The 14,166-nt window shown below is 32.2% G+C and overlaps 1 protein-coding gene across 4 annotated transcripts in view; it reads left to right on the forward strand.

Moving 5' to 3' along the window:
• LOC142333762 (spermine oxidase-like) overlaps positions 1 to 12,176 on the forward strand; it is a 34,665-nt gene extending 22,489 nt beyond the window's left edge. For 2 of the 4 annotated variants that reach the window (XM_075381250.1, XM_075381252.1), the window contains exons 6-9: positions 263 to 397; positions 3,559 to 3,755; positions 7,317 to 7,443; positions 11,754 to 12,176. In XM_075381250.1, coding sequence (XP_075237365.1) covers positions 263 to 397; positions 3,559 to 3,755; positions 7,317 to 7,443; positions 11,754 to 11,858 — 564 coding nt within the window. In that variant the 3' untranslated portion in view covers positions 11,859 to 12,176. Of the gene's footprint in view, positions 1 to 262; positions 398 to 3,558; positions 3,756 to 7,316; positions 7,444 to 10,446; positions 11,724 to 11,753 lie in introns of those variants that run through there. The other 2 variants (XM_075381251.1, XM_075381254.1) reach the window with 2 other exon arrangements.
• The last annotated feature ends 1,990 nt before the right edge of the window (positions 12,177 to 14,166 follow it).

Raw genomic sequence — 14,166 nt, forward strand, 5'->3', positions numbered from 1 at the left:
GAGTATGCAACTGTGATGTAGTTTATTTACAGTCTAAATGTTTAACTAATCTATTAAATAGTTGTAGCTTAAGAAATTTCAGGTTGTGTAATCATCAATTTATAAAGAATTCTATTTATTATCTCAGTTAGGAGTTGATGTGTTTGTTTTATTTATGTCTTTTAAAAACACATCCGGGGAGAGGGATTATTCTGCAATTATCTATATAATCTTTGTTATTGAGGTACATATGTAACTATTTTTGATTATTTTCTTTTTCAAGTCTCTTGGATTTGATGTTGTGGATAAAATCTATATTCAGTTTGAAACACGTTGGTGGCCATTGGATTTTGAGTACAGGTTAAATTTCCTGTGGTCCGATGAAGATAAACAACGATTCAAAAATGAATCAAAATATGTAAGTTTTTTTTATAAATATAATCTTAGATAATGATCAGAATGATGCAGGTAATTTTATTTCTTTTGTTAAGCCCATACTGCTTAGTCTCTTTTCAGTATAAGACTACAACAAGCTCACCTATCGCCCAAAATCTTAAATCAAACGAAAAGTTTCAGAAACTAGCAAATTTGATTAATCAGGGTACCCCATATTTCAATCTGTCTTACATGTCTGCAATTTCTTTAGCCAGTAATCTTTGGATTGCTACAGAGCAATCCGATGCAAAAATCTGTATATATTAAAACTGGAGCCAGAAATCAATATGCATTTTATTTAAGGACAATAAGCGACATACCAATTCCATAGCTTCCAATCTTAACATTGCTTCATCACTTAAAGTATGGGTACTTACGGAAAATGCTGGCTAATATCAACCATCTGCTTTTAGTAATGTAATATAGTTGTGTAATGTATATTATGTAATATTTTGTTCATTTATTTTCCAAAAACATATAATTCACTTGTTTTATTTTAAAAAGATTTTCCATTACTGAACTGTCTATTTCTTCATGAATCTACATTGTCAGATAATTAAACCTTACTACTAAAATACACATAATTTAGGAGCAAAATGGAGTAATTTATTGTATCAGCAAGTAATGAAAAATTATAATAGCTTTTCCAAAACATGGTTGTGTAATGAAATTTTTAACAGAGACCTATTTTAGAGCTCATCATCTCATATTCAGATCTGTGATAATGAAGTCAAAATTAAATATTTTGGAAAAGAGGTTCGTTCTCTATTGGTCATAAACATGATTGATTCTGACAACCGATGCACTCACTCGTGTAAATATATATTATGAAACATTATTAATAAAGAGAACTGGTAGAAAACCTTGGGTTTCAGACGATATATTGCAGCTGATGGATGAACGTAGAAAATATAAGAATGATAGTGATGAAGAAAGTAAAAGGAACTATCAGCAATTAAGAAATGCTATAAACAGGAAGTGCAAACTGGCGAAAGAAGAGTGGATTAAGGAAAAGTGTTCAGAAGTGGAAAGAGAAATGAACATTGGTAAAATAGACGGAGCATACAGGAAAGTTAAGGAAAATTTTGGGGTATATAAATTAAAATCTAATAATGTGTTAAACAAAGATGGTACACCAATATATAATACGAAAGGTAAAGTCGATAGATAGGTGGAATATATTGAAGAGTTATACGGAGGAAATGAATTAGAAATTGGTGTTATAGAGGAAGTTGAGGAGGATGAAATGGGAGAAACAATACTGAGATCTGAATTTAAGAGAGCATTAAAAGATTTAAATGGCAGAAAGGCTCCTGGAATAGACGGAATACCTGTAGAATTACTGTGCAGTGCAGGTGAGGAAAACAGTGCAGGTGATTATACAAACTGGTGTGTAATATTTATGAAAAAGGAGAATTTCTGTCAGACTTCAAAAAAAGTGTTATAGTAATGATACCAAAGAAAGCAGGGGCAGATAAATGTGAAGAATACAGAACAATTAGTTTAACTAGTCATGCATCAAAAATCTTAACTAGAATTCTATACAGAAGAATTGAGAGGAGAGTGGAGGAAGTGTTAGGAGAAGACCAATTTGGTTTCAGGAAAAGTATAAGGACAAGGGAAGCAATTTTAGGCCTCAGATTAATAGTAGAAGAAAGATTAAAGAAAAACAAACCAACATACTTGGCATTTATAGACCTAGAAAAGGCATTCGATAACGTAGACTGGAATAAAATGTGCAGCATTTTAAAAAAATTAGGGTTCAAATACAGAGATAGAAGAACAATTGCTAACATGTACAGGAACAAACTGCAACAGTAACAATTGAAGAACATAAGAAAGAAGCCGTAATAAGAAAGGGAGTCCGACAAGGATGTTCCCTATCTCCGTTACTTTTTAATCTTTACATGGAACTAGCAGTTAATGATGTTAAAGAACAATTTAGATTCGGAGTAACAGTACAAGGTGAAAAGATAAAGATGCTACGATTTGCTGATGATATAGTAATTCTAGCCGAGAGTAAAAAGGATTTAGAAGAAACAATGAACGGCATAGATGAAGTCCTACGCAAGAACTATCGGATGAAAATAAACAAGAACAAAACAAAAGTAATGAAATATAGTAGAAATAACAAAGATGGACCACTGAATGTGAAAATAGGAGGAGAAAATATTATGGAGGTAGAAGAATTTTGTTATTTGGGAAGTAGAATTACTAAAGATGGACGAAGCAGGAGCGATATAAAATGCCGAATAGCACAAGCTAAACGAGCCTTCAGTAAGAAATATAATTTGTTTACATCAAAAATTAATTTAAATGTCAGGAAAAGATTTTTGAAAGTGTATGTTTGGAGTGTCGCTTTATATGGAAGTGAAACTTGGACGATCGGAGTATCTGAGAAGAAAAGATTAGAAGCTTTTGAAATGCGGTGCTATAGGAGAATGTTAAAAATCAGATGGGTGGATAAAGTGACAAATGAAGAGGTATTGCGGCAAATAGATTAAGAAAGAAACATTTGAAAAATATATAGTTAAAAGAAGAGACAGACTTATAGGCCACATACTAAGGCATCCTGGAATAGTCGCTTTAATATTGGAAGGACAGGTAGAAGGGAAAAATTGTGTAGACAGGCCACGTTTGGAATATGTAAAACAAATTGTTAGGGATGTAGGATGTAGAAGGTATACTGAAATGAAACGACTAGCACTAGATAGGGAATCTTGGAGAGCTGCATCAAACCAGTTAAATGACTGAAGACAAAAAAATTAATTAAACAAATATTGGTAGTATCATCATTTATTTTGTTCATGTTTATTTTCCCAAAGGTCTAACCTCCTGGATTATATTTTTAATTTTATTGACAGTAACAATCATATATCTTCCATTAGGAAGTAATTCTGGGCATGATGTAAATGGATAACACCATTTTCTCGTTGGTTCTAGTAAGAGTATCAATCTATTTTATTTTTTTCTTACATCTTTAATAAAAAATGTTAACAGTAAACCATATTTTAAATCAAGATCAAAACCTATGTAGATTCCACAAATTACAGAGTACAATTTGTTATAATAATTAATCACTAGAGAGAATTATTTTTTTTAGAATCTATTTATTAAAAGTATGAATCAACAAAATGATTACAGGGTGGATGGACTACTGAAGTAGTTGATTTTCATTTTGTTGAAAATCAGCCAAGAGTTCTAGAAGGCTGGGTAATTGGTGACACTGCTCGTTTAATGGAAACACTCTCTAATGATGAACTAACTGGTGCTGTTACAGAACTGTTTAACTGGTTTGTCAGTAATGAGTATTCTATATCAAAACCAATAAATATTACAAGGCAAGTATTATCTTTACAATTAAATAATAAAAAAAAAAAATTATTTGTGTTTGGAAGATTAAATTTTAATTTATATTAAGATTAATAGAAATCATTTAAAACCATTGGCACTTCAAGAGATCAAAAAGATAGATAGATTATTTTTATTCAGTGTGTTTAGTAGGTATACATTCCTGGAATCTAAGATGTTTCACATTGAAGGAACAGAGAATTTTTTAATTTGGTTAAGTTTTTTTTAAAGTAAAAATTCAGTTTTACTTGCAGATGCATCATGTTAAGGACATAGAACTTTTTTTTTATTATTATTCCCCTCCCCTGGGCCGGACCCACAGCTAAGTATAATTCAGCCTAGGGGAATGTCCTTCAACTCTAATGGGCCTTCTCACCCACCAGTAGTATGTCTGGCAAGGCAGGTCAGTCTGCTGGTTAGATCTTCTATATTGTGCCAGCCTCTAACCCTCAGCGAGGAGACTCTGGATCCCGCAATGCTATAACCTTTATCCCCCCCCTGAAGGCCAGGTCTTGGCCTTATGTCTCAAATGAGGAGTTCGCAAGAGTATCTGTCTCCGGGACTCTGGTCTTAACTTCCCCTTATTGGATTGAGGAGTTTGCAAGAGGATCCCTCTCCGGGATTCTGGTCTTAACTTCCCCTTATTGGTGGATGTTGGCTTCTGAAAATTGTCATTACGACAGGGAACTGTTATAGCAGTACATATCATGTACGGAGTCCCCAACTGATCATCGGGGCTGGTACACCAAGGCGTACCAGTCCTCACAGCTGAAGCTACCCAACGCCACCTGCTAGAAGCCCCTTCTCTTCTACTGATCATCTTTAGCTCAAAGCACATCTGGGAAAAGATTCTGAACGCATCCCAACGAACTGCAGAAGCAATTATGAGTCAGTAAGGATGTAGGTGTCAAGCTGGGAATCCCTGTACGAATCTTATGTTCCTCCCATTCAGGGCACTGAAACAAGGTGTAGTCGACAGGGTCGTGCTCTGTGCAGAACACAGTTGAGGGTGTCACTCCTCCCAATGCAGCGTAGATAGCTTCCAAAGTTCCCATGGCCTGTAAACATTTGTGTAGTATAGTAGGTGAGGTCAGCAAACTTTCTTAAACCCCACAGTTGCAGGTCTGATATCAGGATCCTTGTCCAGTCTACCATCTCTCCAGCCAGCCACCTATCTTGCCAGACATTATAGATCACATTCCAAACCAAGTCAGCCGACATTTCAGCATACCTGTCCAAAGGACATAGAACTGGACTAAAAGAATCAAAATAATGGGAAGATACGCAAATACCTTTTTATGGTGAAGTGCATACTCAGTCTTCGTAAATCAAATAAAATACAAAGTAAGGTAAATTTCAATATTTTATGAACAGCATATAGAGGTTTAAATAAAAATATTTTAGTATTTTATAAATTTCTATGATGATTTTAATATACTGCTTTGAAGGTCCTATGCTAAACAGTTTGGTCTGAGTTTTGTAACATATACCTATTACTAGTGTGGCTAAATGGCAACAGAACTCGAAGGATTGTTAAAATATTATTTGTGGTTTGTCAACATTAATTCTATTTATTATAATAATCGTTAAGGAGCAATGGACATGTTACAGTCTGCTATTTAATAATTTATATTTTATTTTATTCTTAATAATATAGTATTTTTCCAGAATTTTCTGTTTAATATAATTTTCTATTTCAATCATTTATGAAGTACCCATTCTTAATCATACCTACTCTGCCATCTCGAAGACATTATAATGCACTTAATCTGGCTAGATAGGGATTGCTTTCTTTTTTTTTTTGGTTGGGATCTCAGGAATGGTCAATCTGAGACTGTACAAGACTACACTTCATTTACATTCAATCATATCACCCTCATTCTTCCTCTGAAGAAATGTCTTATGGTGGTTCCGGAGGCTAAACAGTAGGGATTGCTTAACAACATGCTACTTCAGGATATTATTATAACATACAACTGTATAATGAAGAAAAATATCATTGTTAAAATTAAATAAATCAGTTATAAAAAAATTGAGGAAAATTTTTAATCTTTGGTTTTTCATTCTTCAATGTTTTGAGATTAATGACTACAAATATGTAAAAAAAAAAAAAACTAGTTTCAATTCTTCATACACTTTTGCGTACGTGTGTGTGTGTATGTGTGTGCACACACAGGCATGTGTGTGTTCCAATGTTTATGGTAATAGTTATCCCAATAAACATTTATGAAAAACTTAAATTTGGTAGATTGTAACTCATGATGACTATCTCTATGATAAGTGCATTTTGGTAAAGACTTAAATGAACTTTTATGGAACTAATGAAAATGTTTTCAAATGAATAAAATGTGTTTCAATTTTCTTACACAAAATAATCTGAAGTATCACAGAAAAATATAGGGATACTCCTTTAGGATCCACACTTACTATGTTAACCCAGGTACATTTTAATTACAAGTTACTGGAACACTTTTAACAACTGTTAGTGATGTAGTGTAAAAATTTAAAACTTTCCTCACATCCCTTCTTTCCACAAAATATTACATACCCTCACCTCATATTTTAAATTAAAAACAATAAAATTTCAGAATTTTATATGTTCAAAATTTTAAATTAGAAATACTCTAAAAGAAGGGTAGGAGCCGGAGTGGCTCAGCCCCTTTTTTCTATCTGAATTTTGTATGAGTTTAAATTAGACACGACATGACTATTACTTATTTGTTTAACAAATTATCTATGATTTTCTTTTATTATTATTTGTTAGTAAATAACAACATAAATAAATAAGATCCAACTGTTAATTTATATTTAAATTTACATTAGGGTAAAAGATTACAGTATAAGCTAAATGCAAATGTCAGGAAATTCCATTAAAATCACTGATAGCCGTTATCATTTCTGGTTATGGACTATTCCAGAGGGACTTGTGTACAATGGGCTAGCATTTTATACAGAGTCTGTGATCAGCCTATGCAGACTATAGAGCACATCATTCTTGAATGTAAGGTCCCTGAGTTGAAGGTCACTTCACATTTTTTGAAGGTTAGTTTTCAAGCAGTTTGAGCATTTTCTAACATATTTAGGAAAGTTGTGACAAATATTTGAAATGCAGAGCTGGTACGATTAGAATAGTTTTTTTTTTTTTAGGAGAGCTCAGCAAGTCGTATAGCTGAAATACCTTTTAAACATGTTTCGACTTCCTTCACCTAAATAAAAAATGTTTACAAGATTATGACAATGATTAACTGTATTTTATTTTTACATAAATATTTTTCTCACTTATAAAAAATGATATGTCCTTTTTAAAATATATGAAATCCTACATATAATTGTTTACTTGTTCATAATTATAACTATGTATATTACAGCTGCGTAATAATACCAATAATATACAATATCTATTGATATTAACTTCATTTAGCATGAAGAATTATTAATGAATTCTCTATTAATGGAGAATAATTCACTGTAGAATTTAATGAATTCCAACAAATAAAGTTAATATTTTAAATCTAACTATTAGATATTCTTATTATTTATTTTTATTATAGATCAACTTGGGGTAGTAATCGTTTCATTCATGGATCATACAGTTTTCGAACAGTAAAGAGCGATCGTTTGGGATATTCTGCTGCTAATATTCTTGCTGAACCTCTTTTGTTCAACCAAACAAATCCGGTAAAAATAATAATAATAGTAATTGGTGGTGAATGTGTGTTTTAGTTAACATGTAATTTAATTTTACAGTAAAATCGATAGATACGTAGGAAAAAATATTTTTCGTATTTTATTGTAATCATTACTAAAATATTAAAAAAAAAAAAAATCATTATTAAAACGTGTTTATAAAGAAAGATTATTTAACCAAATATTTATGAGTATGTTAAAAGGTGATGCAGTAAATGTAGAGTTTTTTATTTTATTAATTAGTAATAATAAAAAATTCATCAATAAAATAATATTTGGAGATACGAGTGATTACTAGGATCTTCCTTGTTTCTGGTAGAATTTTATTATAATGTGGAATCTCTGCACTGTTTTAATGGTGTTTAATTTGTAAATGTTAGGAAACCCATTAAGTATGTAATACTAGGGTTATTTTTTTTCAAGTTCCGATCAGTCACGAAATTAAAACCACAGTGAAAATAAAAAATTTTTATTTGTAACAAGTACTTACATAGTTACGCTATTTCTCTACATAGTCGCCACTCCGATTTAGGCATTTGTCGTAGCATGGTACCAACTTTCCAATACCCTCGTCATAGAACAGAGCCGCCTGTGTTTTCAGCAGTGTTTCTACGCTGGTCAGCAGCTCGATGTCTGTGCCAAAATGTTGTCCTCCTAGCCAGTGTTTCATGTGAGCAAAGAGGTGAAAATCGGATGGAGCCAAGTCCGGGCTGTATGGTGGGTGATCAAACACTTCCCAACGAAAGCGCTGCAGGAGCTTCTTTATTACAGCTGAAGTGTGCGGCTGAGCATTGTCATGGAGAAAGACAATGCCTGATGACAACATTCCTCTCCGTTTATTTTGAATTATCAAAATATTATCATGAACATCTGTACGTCCTGCACCATTGTTGCACTTTGCTGTCATTCATTGAAGTTTCACCGTACACATTATTTATTCATCGATGAATTTCAGCTGCATTACACCCCTCAGCCTGAAGAAATTGAATTGCCGCACGCACTTCACACTTGGCAGGAGATGCTATTGTTGTAGACATGTTTACATGCTAGCTGCATGTTCAGAACTAAACGAAATGACGCGGTGTGATGATTGAAGGCCATACTAGAGACGCCGAGCAACACATATCCGCAAAAGTTCATCCGACTTTTGCGCGGGTTTTTATTTCACGACTGATCGGACTTTGAAAAAAAATAACCCTCGTAATATGTTCTTTATATGTTGTTTGTTCATTAAATACGATTTTTTTTTAAGGTAGCATATTCATAAATCTCATATTTAATATTTAGAAAACATAAAAACTGAACTATACCTCTATAAAAGTTGATATTTATTAATTAATATTTAGCTAATTTTTTTGTACTAGTTTGCTTATAATATTAAGATATTCTTTAATTTGACATTTAAGACTTTTTTTGCCTATGGGATCCTTTCATTCCACAAGTCCTTCTCGATGGAGAGCCAATTGCTATTTCTCCTGATGTTAAATTTTTAGATCTGCTCTTTTGATAGTCATCTTATGTGGGTCAAACATAAAACAGTTAAAAGCTAGATGTTTAAAAATTCTAGATATGCTATGAGTCCTTATCAACACCAAGCAGGGAGACTACTGATCACGTATATTGCATTTTTATTATTCTTTTGTTCGGTCTCGTTTGGATTATAGTTGCATTTCCTACTCTTCAGCACATCTTATCGTGCTTAAGATGCTGGCTGCTGAATACCACGCTTTTTTTCATCTTGCTACAGGTGCCTTTAGATCAAGCCCCATAACAAGCATACTTGTTGATTGCGGTGAGTCATCGCTATAAGATAGACATGACCAGCTGCTAGCATTTTACTCTACCCATCTTAAAGGACAATTAAATCACCCGGTTTTTTAAGCAGTCCTCCCAAATCCTCATTAACAACAGTATGAAAACCATCCATGTTACACAGCACCAATGGGTATCCATACCCGGTGTTTACTGTACCTTTTAAATTTTTACACGCCTTCTATTTACCCAACCTAAACCTGTTCATATCCTCCGGGGACTCCTTAAATTTTAATTATGACTTCACCATATAAATGTTTTACTAAATTCTATCCAAGACAAACACCGATGCAGTAATATACAAATATACATGGATGGATCATAGATTGGATGCACCTATGTTGTAAATGACCAAATTTATATGTTCGATTTACCTAGTATTACAAGTATCTATAATGCTGAACTGTACATCATCAATATGAATGTGAATATCATTAAATCGTTACAGCCTTATTTATAGCGATTCGTGTAGTGCACTCCAAGCTTTAGAAGATTTGAATTATATCTATTTGTATTTGACATCCATGAGGATGTCAAATACAAATTTTGAAGTTAATAATGCAATTGCTGAGTTAAACTGTTGCAACACACAAGTAAGTTTCTGCTGGATCTCTAGCCGTGTAGGAAAGGAATCCCGGGTAATGAACTAAATCTGGGGATTTCGCTGTTAAAGACGCATATAGCCGACTATCTTTCACTACTCGTGTTACTATTACAGATTTTAGTAATTCTATTTAACACTATCTTAGAGAAAGACACCAAGGTGCTACAGTAGATAATAAATCCCCGATACATCAAGGATACTGTGCTGCAGTGGCGGCTCGTAGCTAAAATTAGTTGGGGTAGCTGCTCCAGAAAATGTTTTTCTGGGCCTTTTCAAGGCATGGTTAAAGTTTTCCGTAAAATAAAAAAAAAAACAAAAAAAATTAATCAAATAGAATAGCTGGTAGCAGAATAATAATCTAATTCTACACTTCATCACATTCAAGAATATGGTACACAGTTTAACCGAATAAATAATAAAATATCAATACAGATATTTTTTAGAATTATTGGATATTAACTTAATAAAATGTCCACTTAAAAACAATATAATCCAATGCTGCTTAATTTAAATTTCTATGTACACAGAAAAAAATCCATAATTAATTTTTCTAATTATTTTCTCTTTCACCCTTCTAGCATGTTTTGGACATAATTGGCGATCAAAGAGTTCTCTTGCTTTCCACCATCTTCTGAACACTACTGAAAAAAAAAATCTAATTCGCTTTCATATTCCTTTTACCGACAAAACTAGAAAAGTAAACAAAAAAAGGAATGTTCCATATACACGTGGAGTAAAATAAAACTACCTTCCACTAGCATGCTGAGGTCCGCACTGTGGGAGTGACAGTGTTCTCTTTCCTTCACAGCCTTGCGTGCAGCTTCCTATGTGTGCATTTGCACAACAGCCAAACACCACACCACTGGAACTGTGAAGTACACAGTTCCATATAAAGATTTTTGTATCTCTTACATAAACTTGGGAATGGCTACTGACATTATATATATTACAAGTATAAAGAAAGAATTAAAAGAAAAAAAGGACTTATGATATTAAATGTTATTGATAATATCAAGTGGAAATAGGAGTGCTGCACTTCCACAGTGCCTATACGCAAGCTTCCACTGTTGTTGCTGCCTTGGAACTCTTCAATCCAGAGAGAGGTTTTTTGTTTTTTTTTTAATACCCATAGCCTATTTGTAAACGGGGAATGTTATTCCTCGTTTACGAATATGGCATACTACTCTTACACATGGACACCTAAATGAATCAATCGATGCATCCGTTTGTGACTGCTTGAACACCACATCTTTGTGGATTGTGTTTGTTTTGCGGCATTGCGACGGAAATATAAATCAGGAACTAACATTCAAGATAGTCTAGGAAACAGTATGAGGATGTTATTGAATATTTGTTTATTGATTCTTAAAGTCAGACATCTATAATATTTATTGTAATAAGTTTTTTAATATTTTATATTGTGCTTTATGTTTCCCATGTTATTCTGCGGTTTAATTTTTAATTTTTTTTTTTTGTATTTCTGTTATTTTGTTTATATATCCATTATACTTAGCACATGTTGTTATATAGTTAATTTATTTATTATAGAATCATTGAGTGCTAATAATGAACCTTCGTTATGAGCCCAAAAAAAAATTATTAAAGAAAATATTCCTTATTCTATTCTCTATGCACTGAAGTAAAGAACAAGTCCAAATATTTTATCTGAAATCCGTAAGAGAGCAGCAAGTGATGGAGTGTCAAGGAACGTACTGACATAGCCACATAGGTATGAATCAGTGCTCGGTACTCAGTACCGAGATAGCCATCTAAAAGTTAATTCCTATATTTTCTAATTACTACATGCTACGCATTCTCCTGAATTTTTTTAATTCATATTCATTTCTGTAATACAAAAAAAATCTTGCAATCATCATTTTTCTAGGTCGTTTTATTTGCTGGAGAAGCTACCAATGATAAATCCTTCGCTACTGTACATGGAGCTTTAGAAACAGGATGGAGAGAAGCTACAAGAATTTTAAGTTTTTAATTATAGATGTATAAAATATCTACCGCAAAGATACCACACATTTTAAGTAATGCTTAAGTAATTTTAAGTAATATGATTTAGTAATTTAAAGGTTCTACATTGATTAAGAAAAATCACAAAGTTGATAATTAATTTTTTTTTAAAATGTTTAGTGATGTTAGGTATAAAATTTTGTTGTAATTTGTTACGTTCTATAATTTTGTGTTAGATAGGTTCGATATTTGGAATTGTAATATTTTATTAGTCTTTTTTTTCCAGTAAAATTTACTGAATATTTCTTTCAATGTTTTATAGTAAATAAAGAACAAATGACAAGTATGTATGAATTTTCTTTCTCAACTATGTTTTATTTTTTTTGTTAAATATTGAACAACTTCTATCATTATTACATTTCTATTAGCGGTTTGGACTCCTGTTATTTTACCCTTACTTCATATCCTTTATTTCCAGGGTTCTACCCTGAGAATCATATTAGAGCAAGACGTCATATTATCATCCTGTCAAGGATCTCATAATTTTTAATCCTATTTTTAACATACTTTTTTCTCCCTGTAACAAAATGTCAAAATACTTTTTACTGCTTTTCAATTTTATTGTCTTGTAGGATTCTAATGGATTGTTCGGGCCTTGAGATCATCCCAGTAGTTTTTCATACGTTCTGATGCCATTGTGAATGTTGTCCTCCTAGCCAGCGTTTCACAAAAGTGAAACGCTGGCTTATTACTTACTGGCCTCCTAGCCAGCGTTTCACAAAAGTGAAACACTGACTTTTTTCTATTTCCAAGAGTCAAAATGGCGGTCAAGGGACACCATTTTCAAACAACACAAGATGTCCAAAAAGCTGTGATGAGGTTCTTGGAGGATATTACAGAAGATGAGTTCCAGAAATGTTACCATCAATGGCAGAAGCGCTGGAATAAGTGTGTGCAATCTGAGGGGAACTACTTTGAAGGAGACAACACTAAACATGACTAAAACGGTAAGCAACATTTTTTTCACATCAGTCTCATTACTTTATTGTCGCACCTCGTATGTAAGCTGTACAGAAAAAAAGGCTTGTGACGGGAAAGTCCTACAACTCTGTTGTCAGTTTCTTGTTACAGCATTAAAAAGTTTAAATAATGCTTTGAATAACTATAAAAAAAATGAAAAGAAAATTTTATAATTTAAAAAAAAAAATATTGTTTTCATTATTATTCTGTAAAATTATCAAAACAGCTCTCCTAAACATAATTATTTGAAAGCTATATATATATATATATTCTTACATATTTTTAAACAATACAATTCATTACATACATTTTAGCATTACGATATAACAAGGCAGTGATCAGTTAAATATATTTTTTAAGTTAATGAAGTACAATTATATTTCAATAAAAAATAAATTGCTATATGCTTATAATAAATTTACATTAGACAACATTAAAGGAATGAAAACAGTATAAAAGGTTAGGTTAGGTTTTTTTTAACCTCTGAGACCACCATTAGGTATTGTTTCAGAGGATGAGATGAATGATTTGTAGCATGTAAAAATGCCATGCCTGACCGGTATTCGAACGTGGGACCTCAGGATGAAAGGCCGAGATGCTACCACTCTTGCCGGCCATATAATAGACCAGAAAGAAGATGAAGTGTCATCATTATGGCATTTAGATATGACATTTTTCCAACTGAAGTATATAGCAGTATAAATAATGCTCCTTATAACTTCAGCTTCTGCTCTAGTATCTTACGTAAATTTGTTATTAATCTTTGAATTCTACATTAACATAACTCTTTTGAAACATATCAATTAGCAACTCTAACTTTGCATGATACATTGGAAGTTATAAAAAAAAAATCTATCTTACATTGAATAATTTAACCAAATGCCTGTTTGATTGTTTATTTTGTATTATATATCTTTTTTGTAACAAGTTTATACTCAATAACAGTGATGATGGAAGATTGTGAATTTTGTAATGTAAAAAAGTGACAAGCCTAATTATAGGATTTGAACCTGGAATTCCCTTTCATAGATCAGAGAAAAATTGTTATGAGTTATTTCAATATATCACTTAGGAAGATCATCTGCGAGTCACTGCTTTACATTTTTTATTTTGAAAAATTCAGTTTCTAAGTGATAAGCAGCTAAGTGATTCAGTTTCTAAGATTATCAGCTTCTTACTTGTTACTTTTTCACTAATTATTGTTGTGTTTGTGAATTATATAAAGCGATAGAAAATCTTTAGTTTTTGTTATAAAATGATTTATTTACATAATTTGATATTTATACATGTCTAAGTTTGTATATAAATATAACAGC

Source organism: Lycorma delicatula, chromosome 13 (genome assembly GCF_047948215.1).
Source record: "Lycorma delicatula isolate Av1 chromosome 13, ASM4794821v1, whole genome shotgun sequence".
Taxonomy (NCBI): domain Eukaryota; kingdom Metazoa; phylum Arthropoda; class Insecta; order Hemiptera; family Fulgoridae; genus Lycorma; species Lycorma delicatula.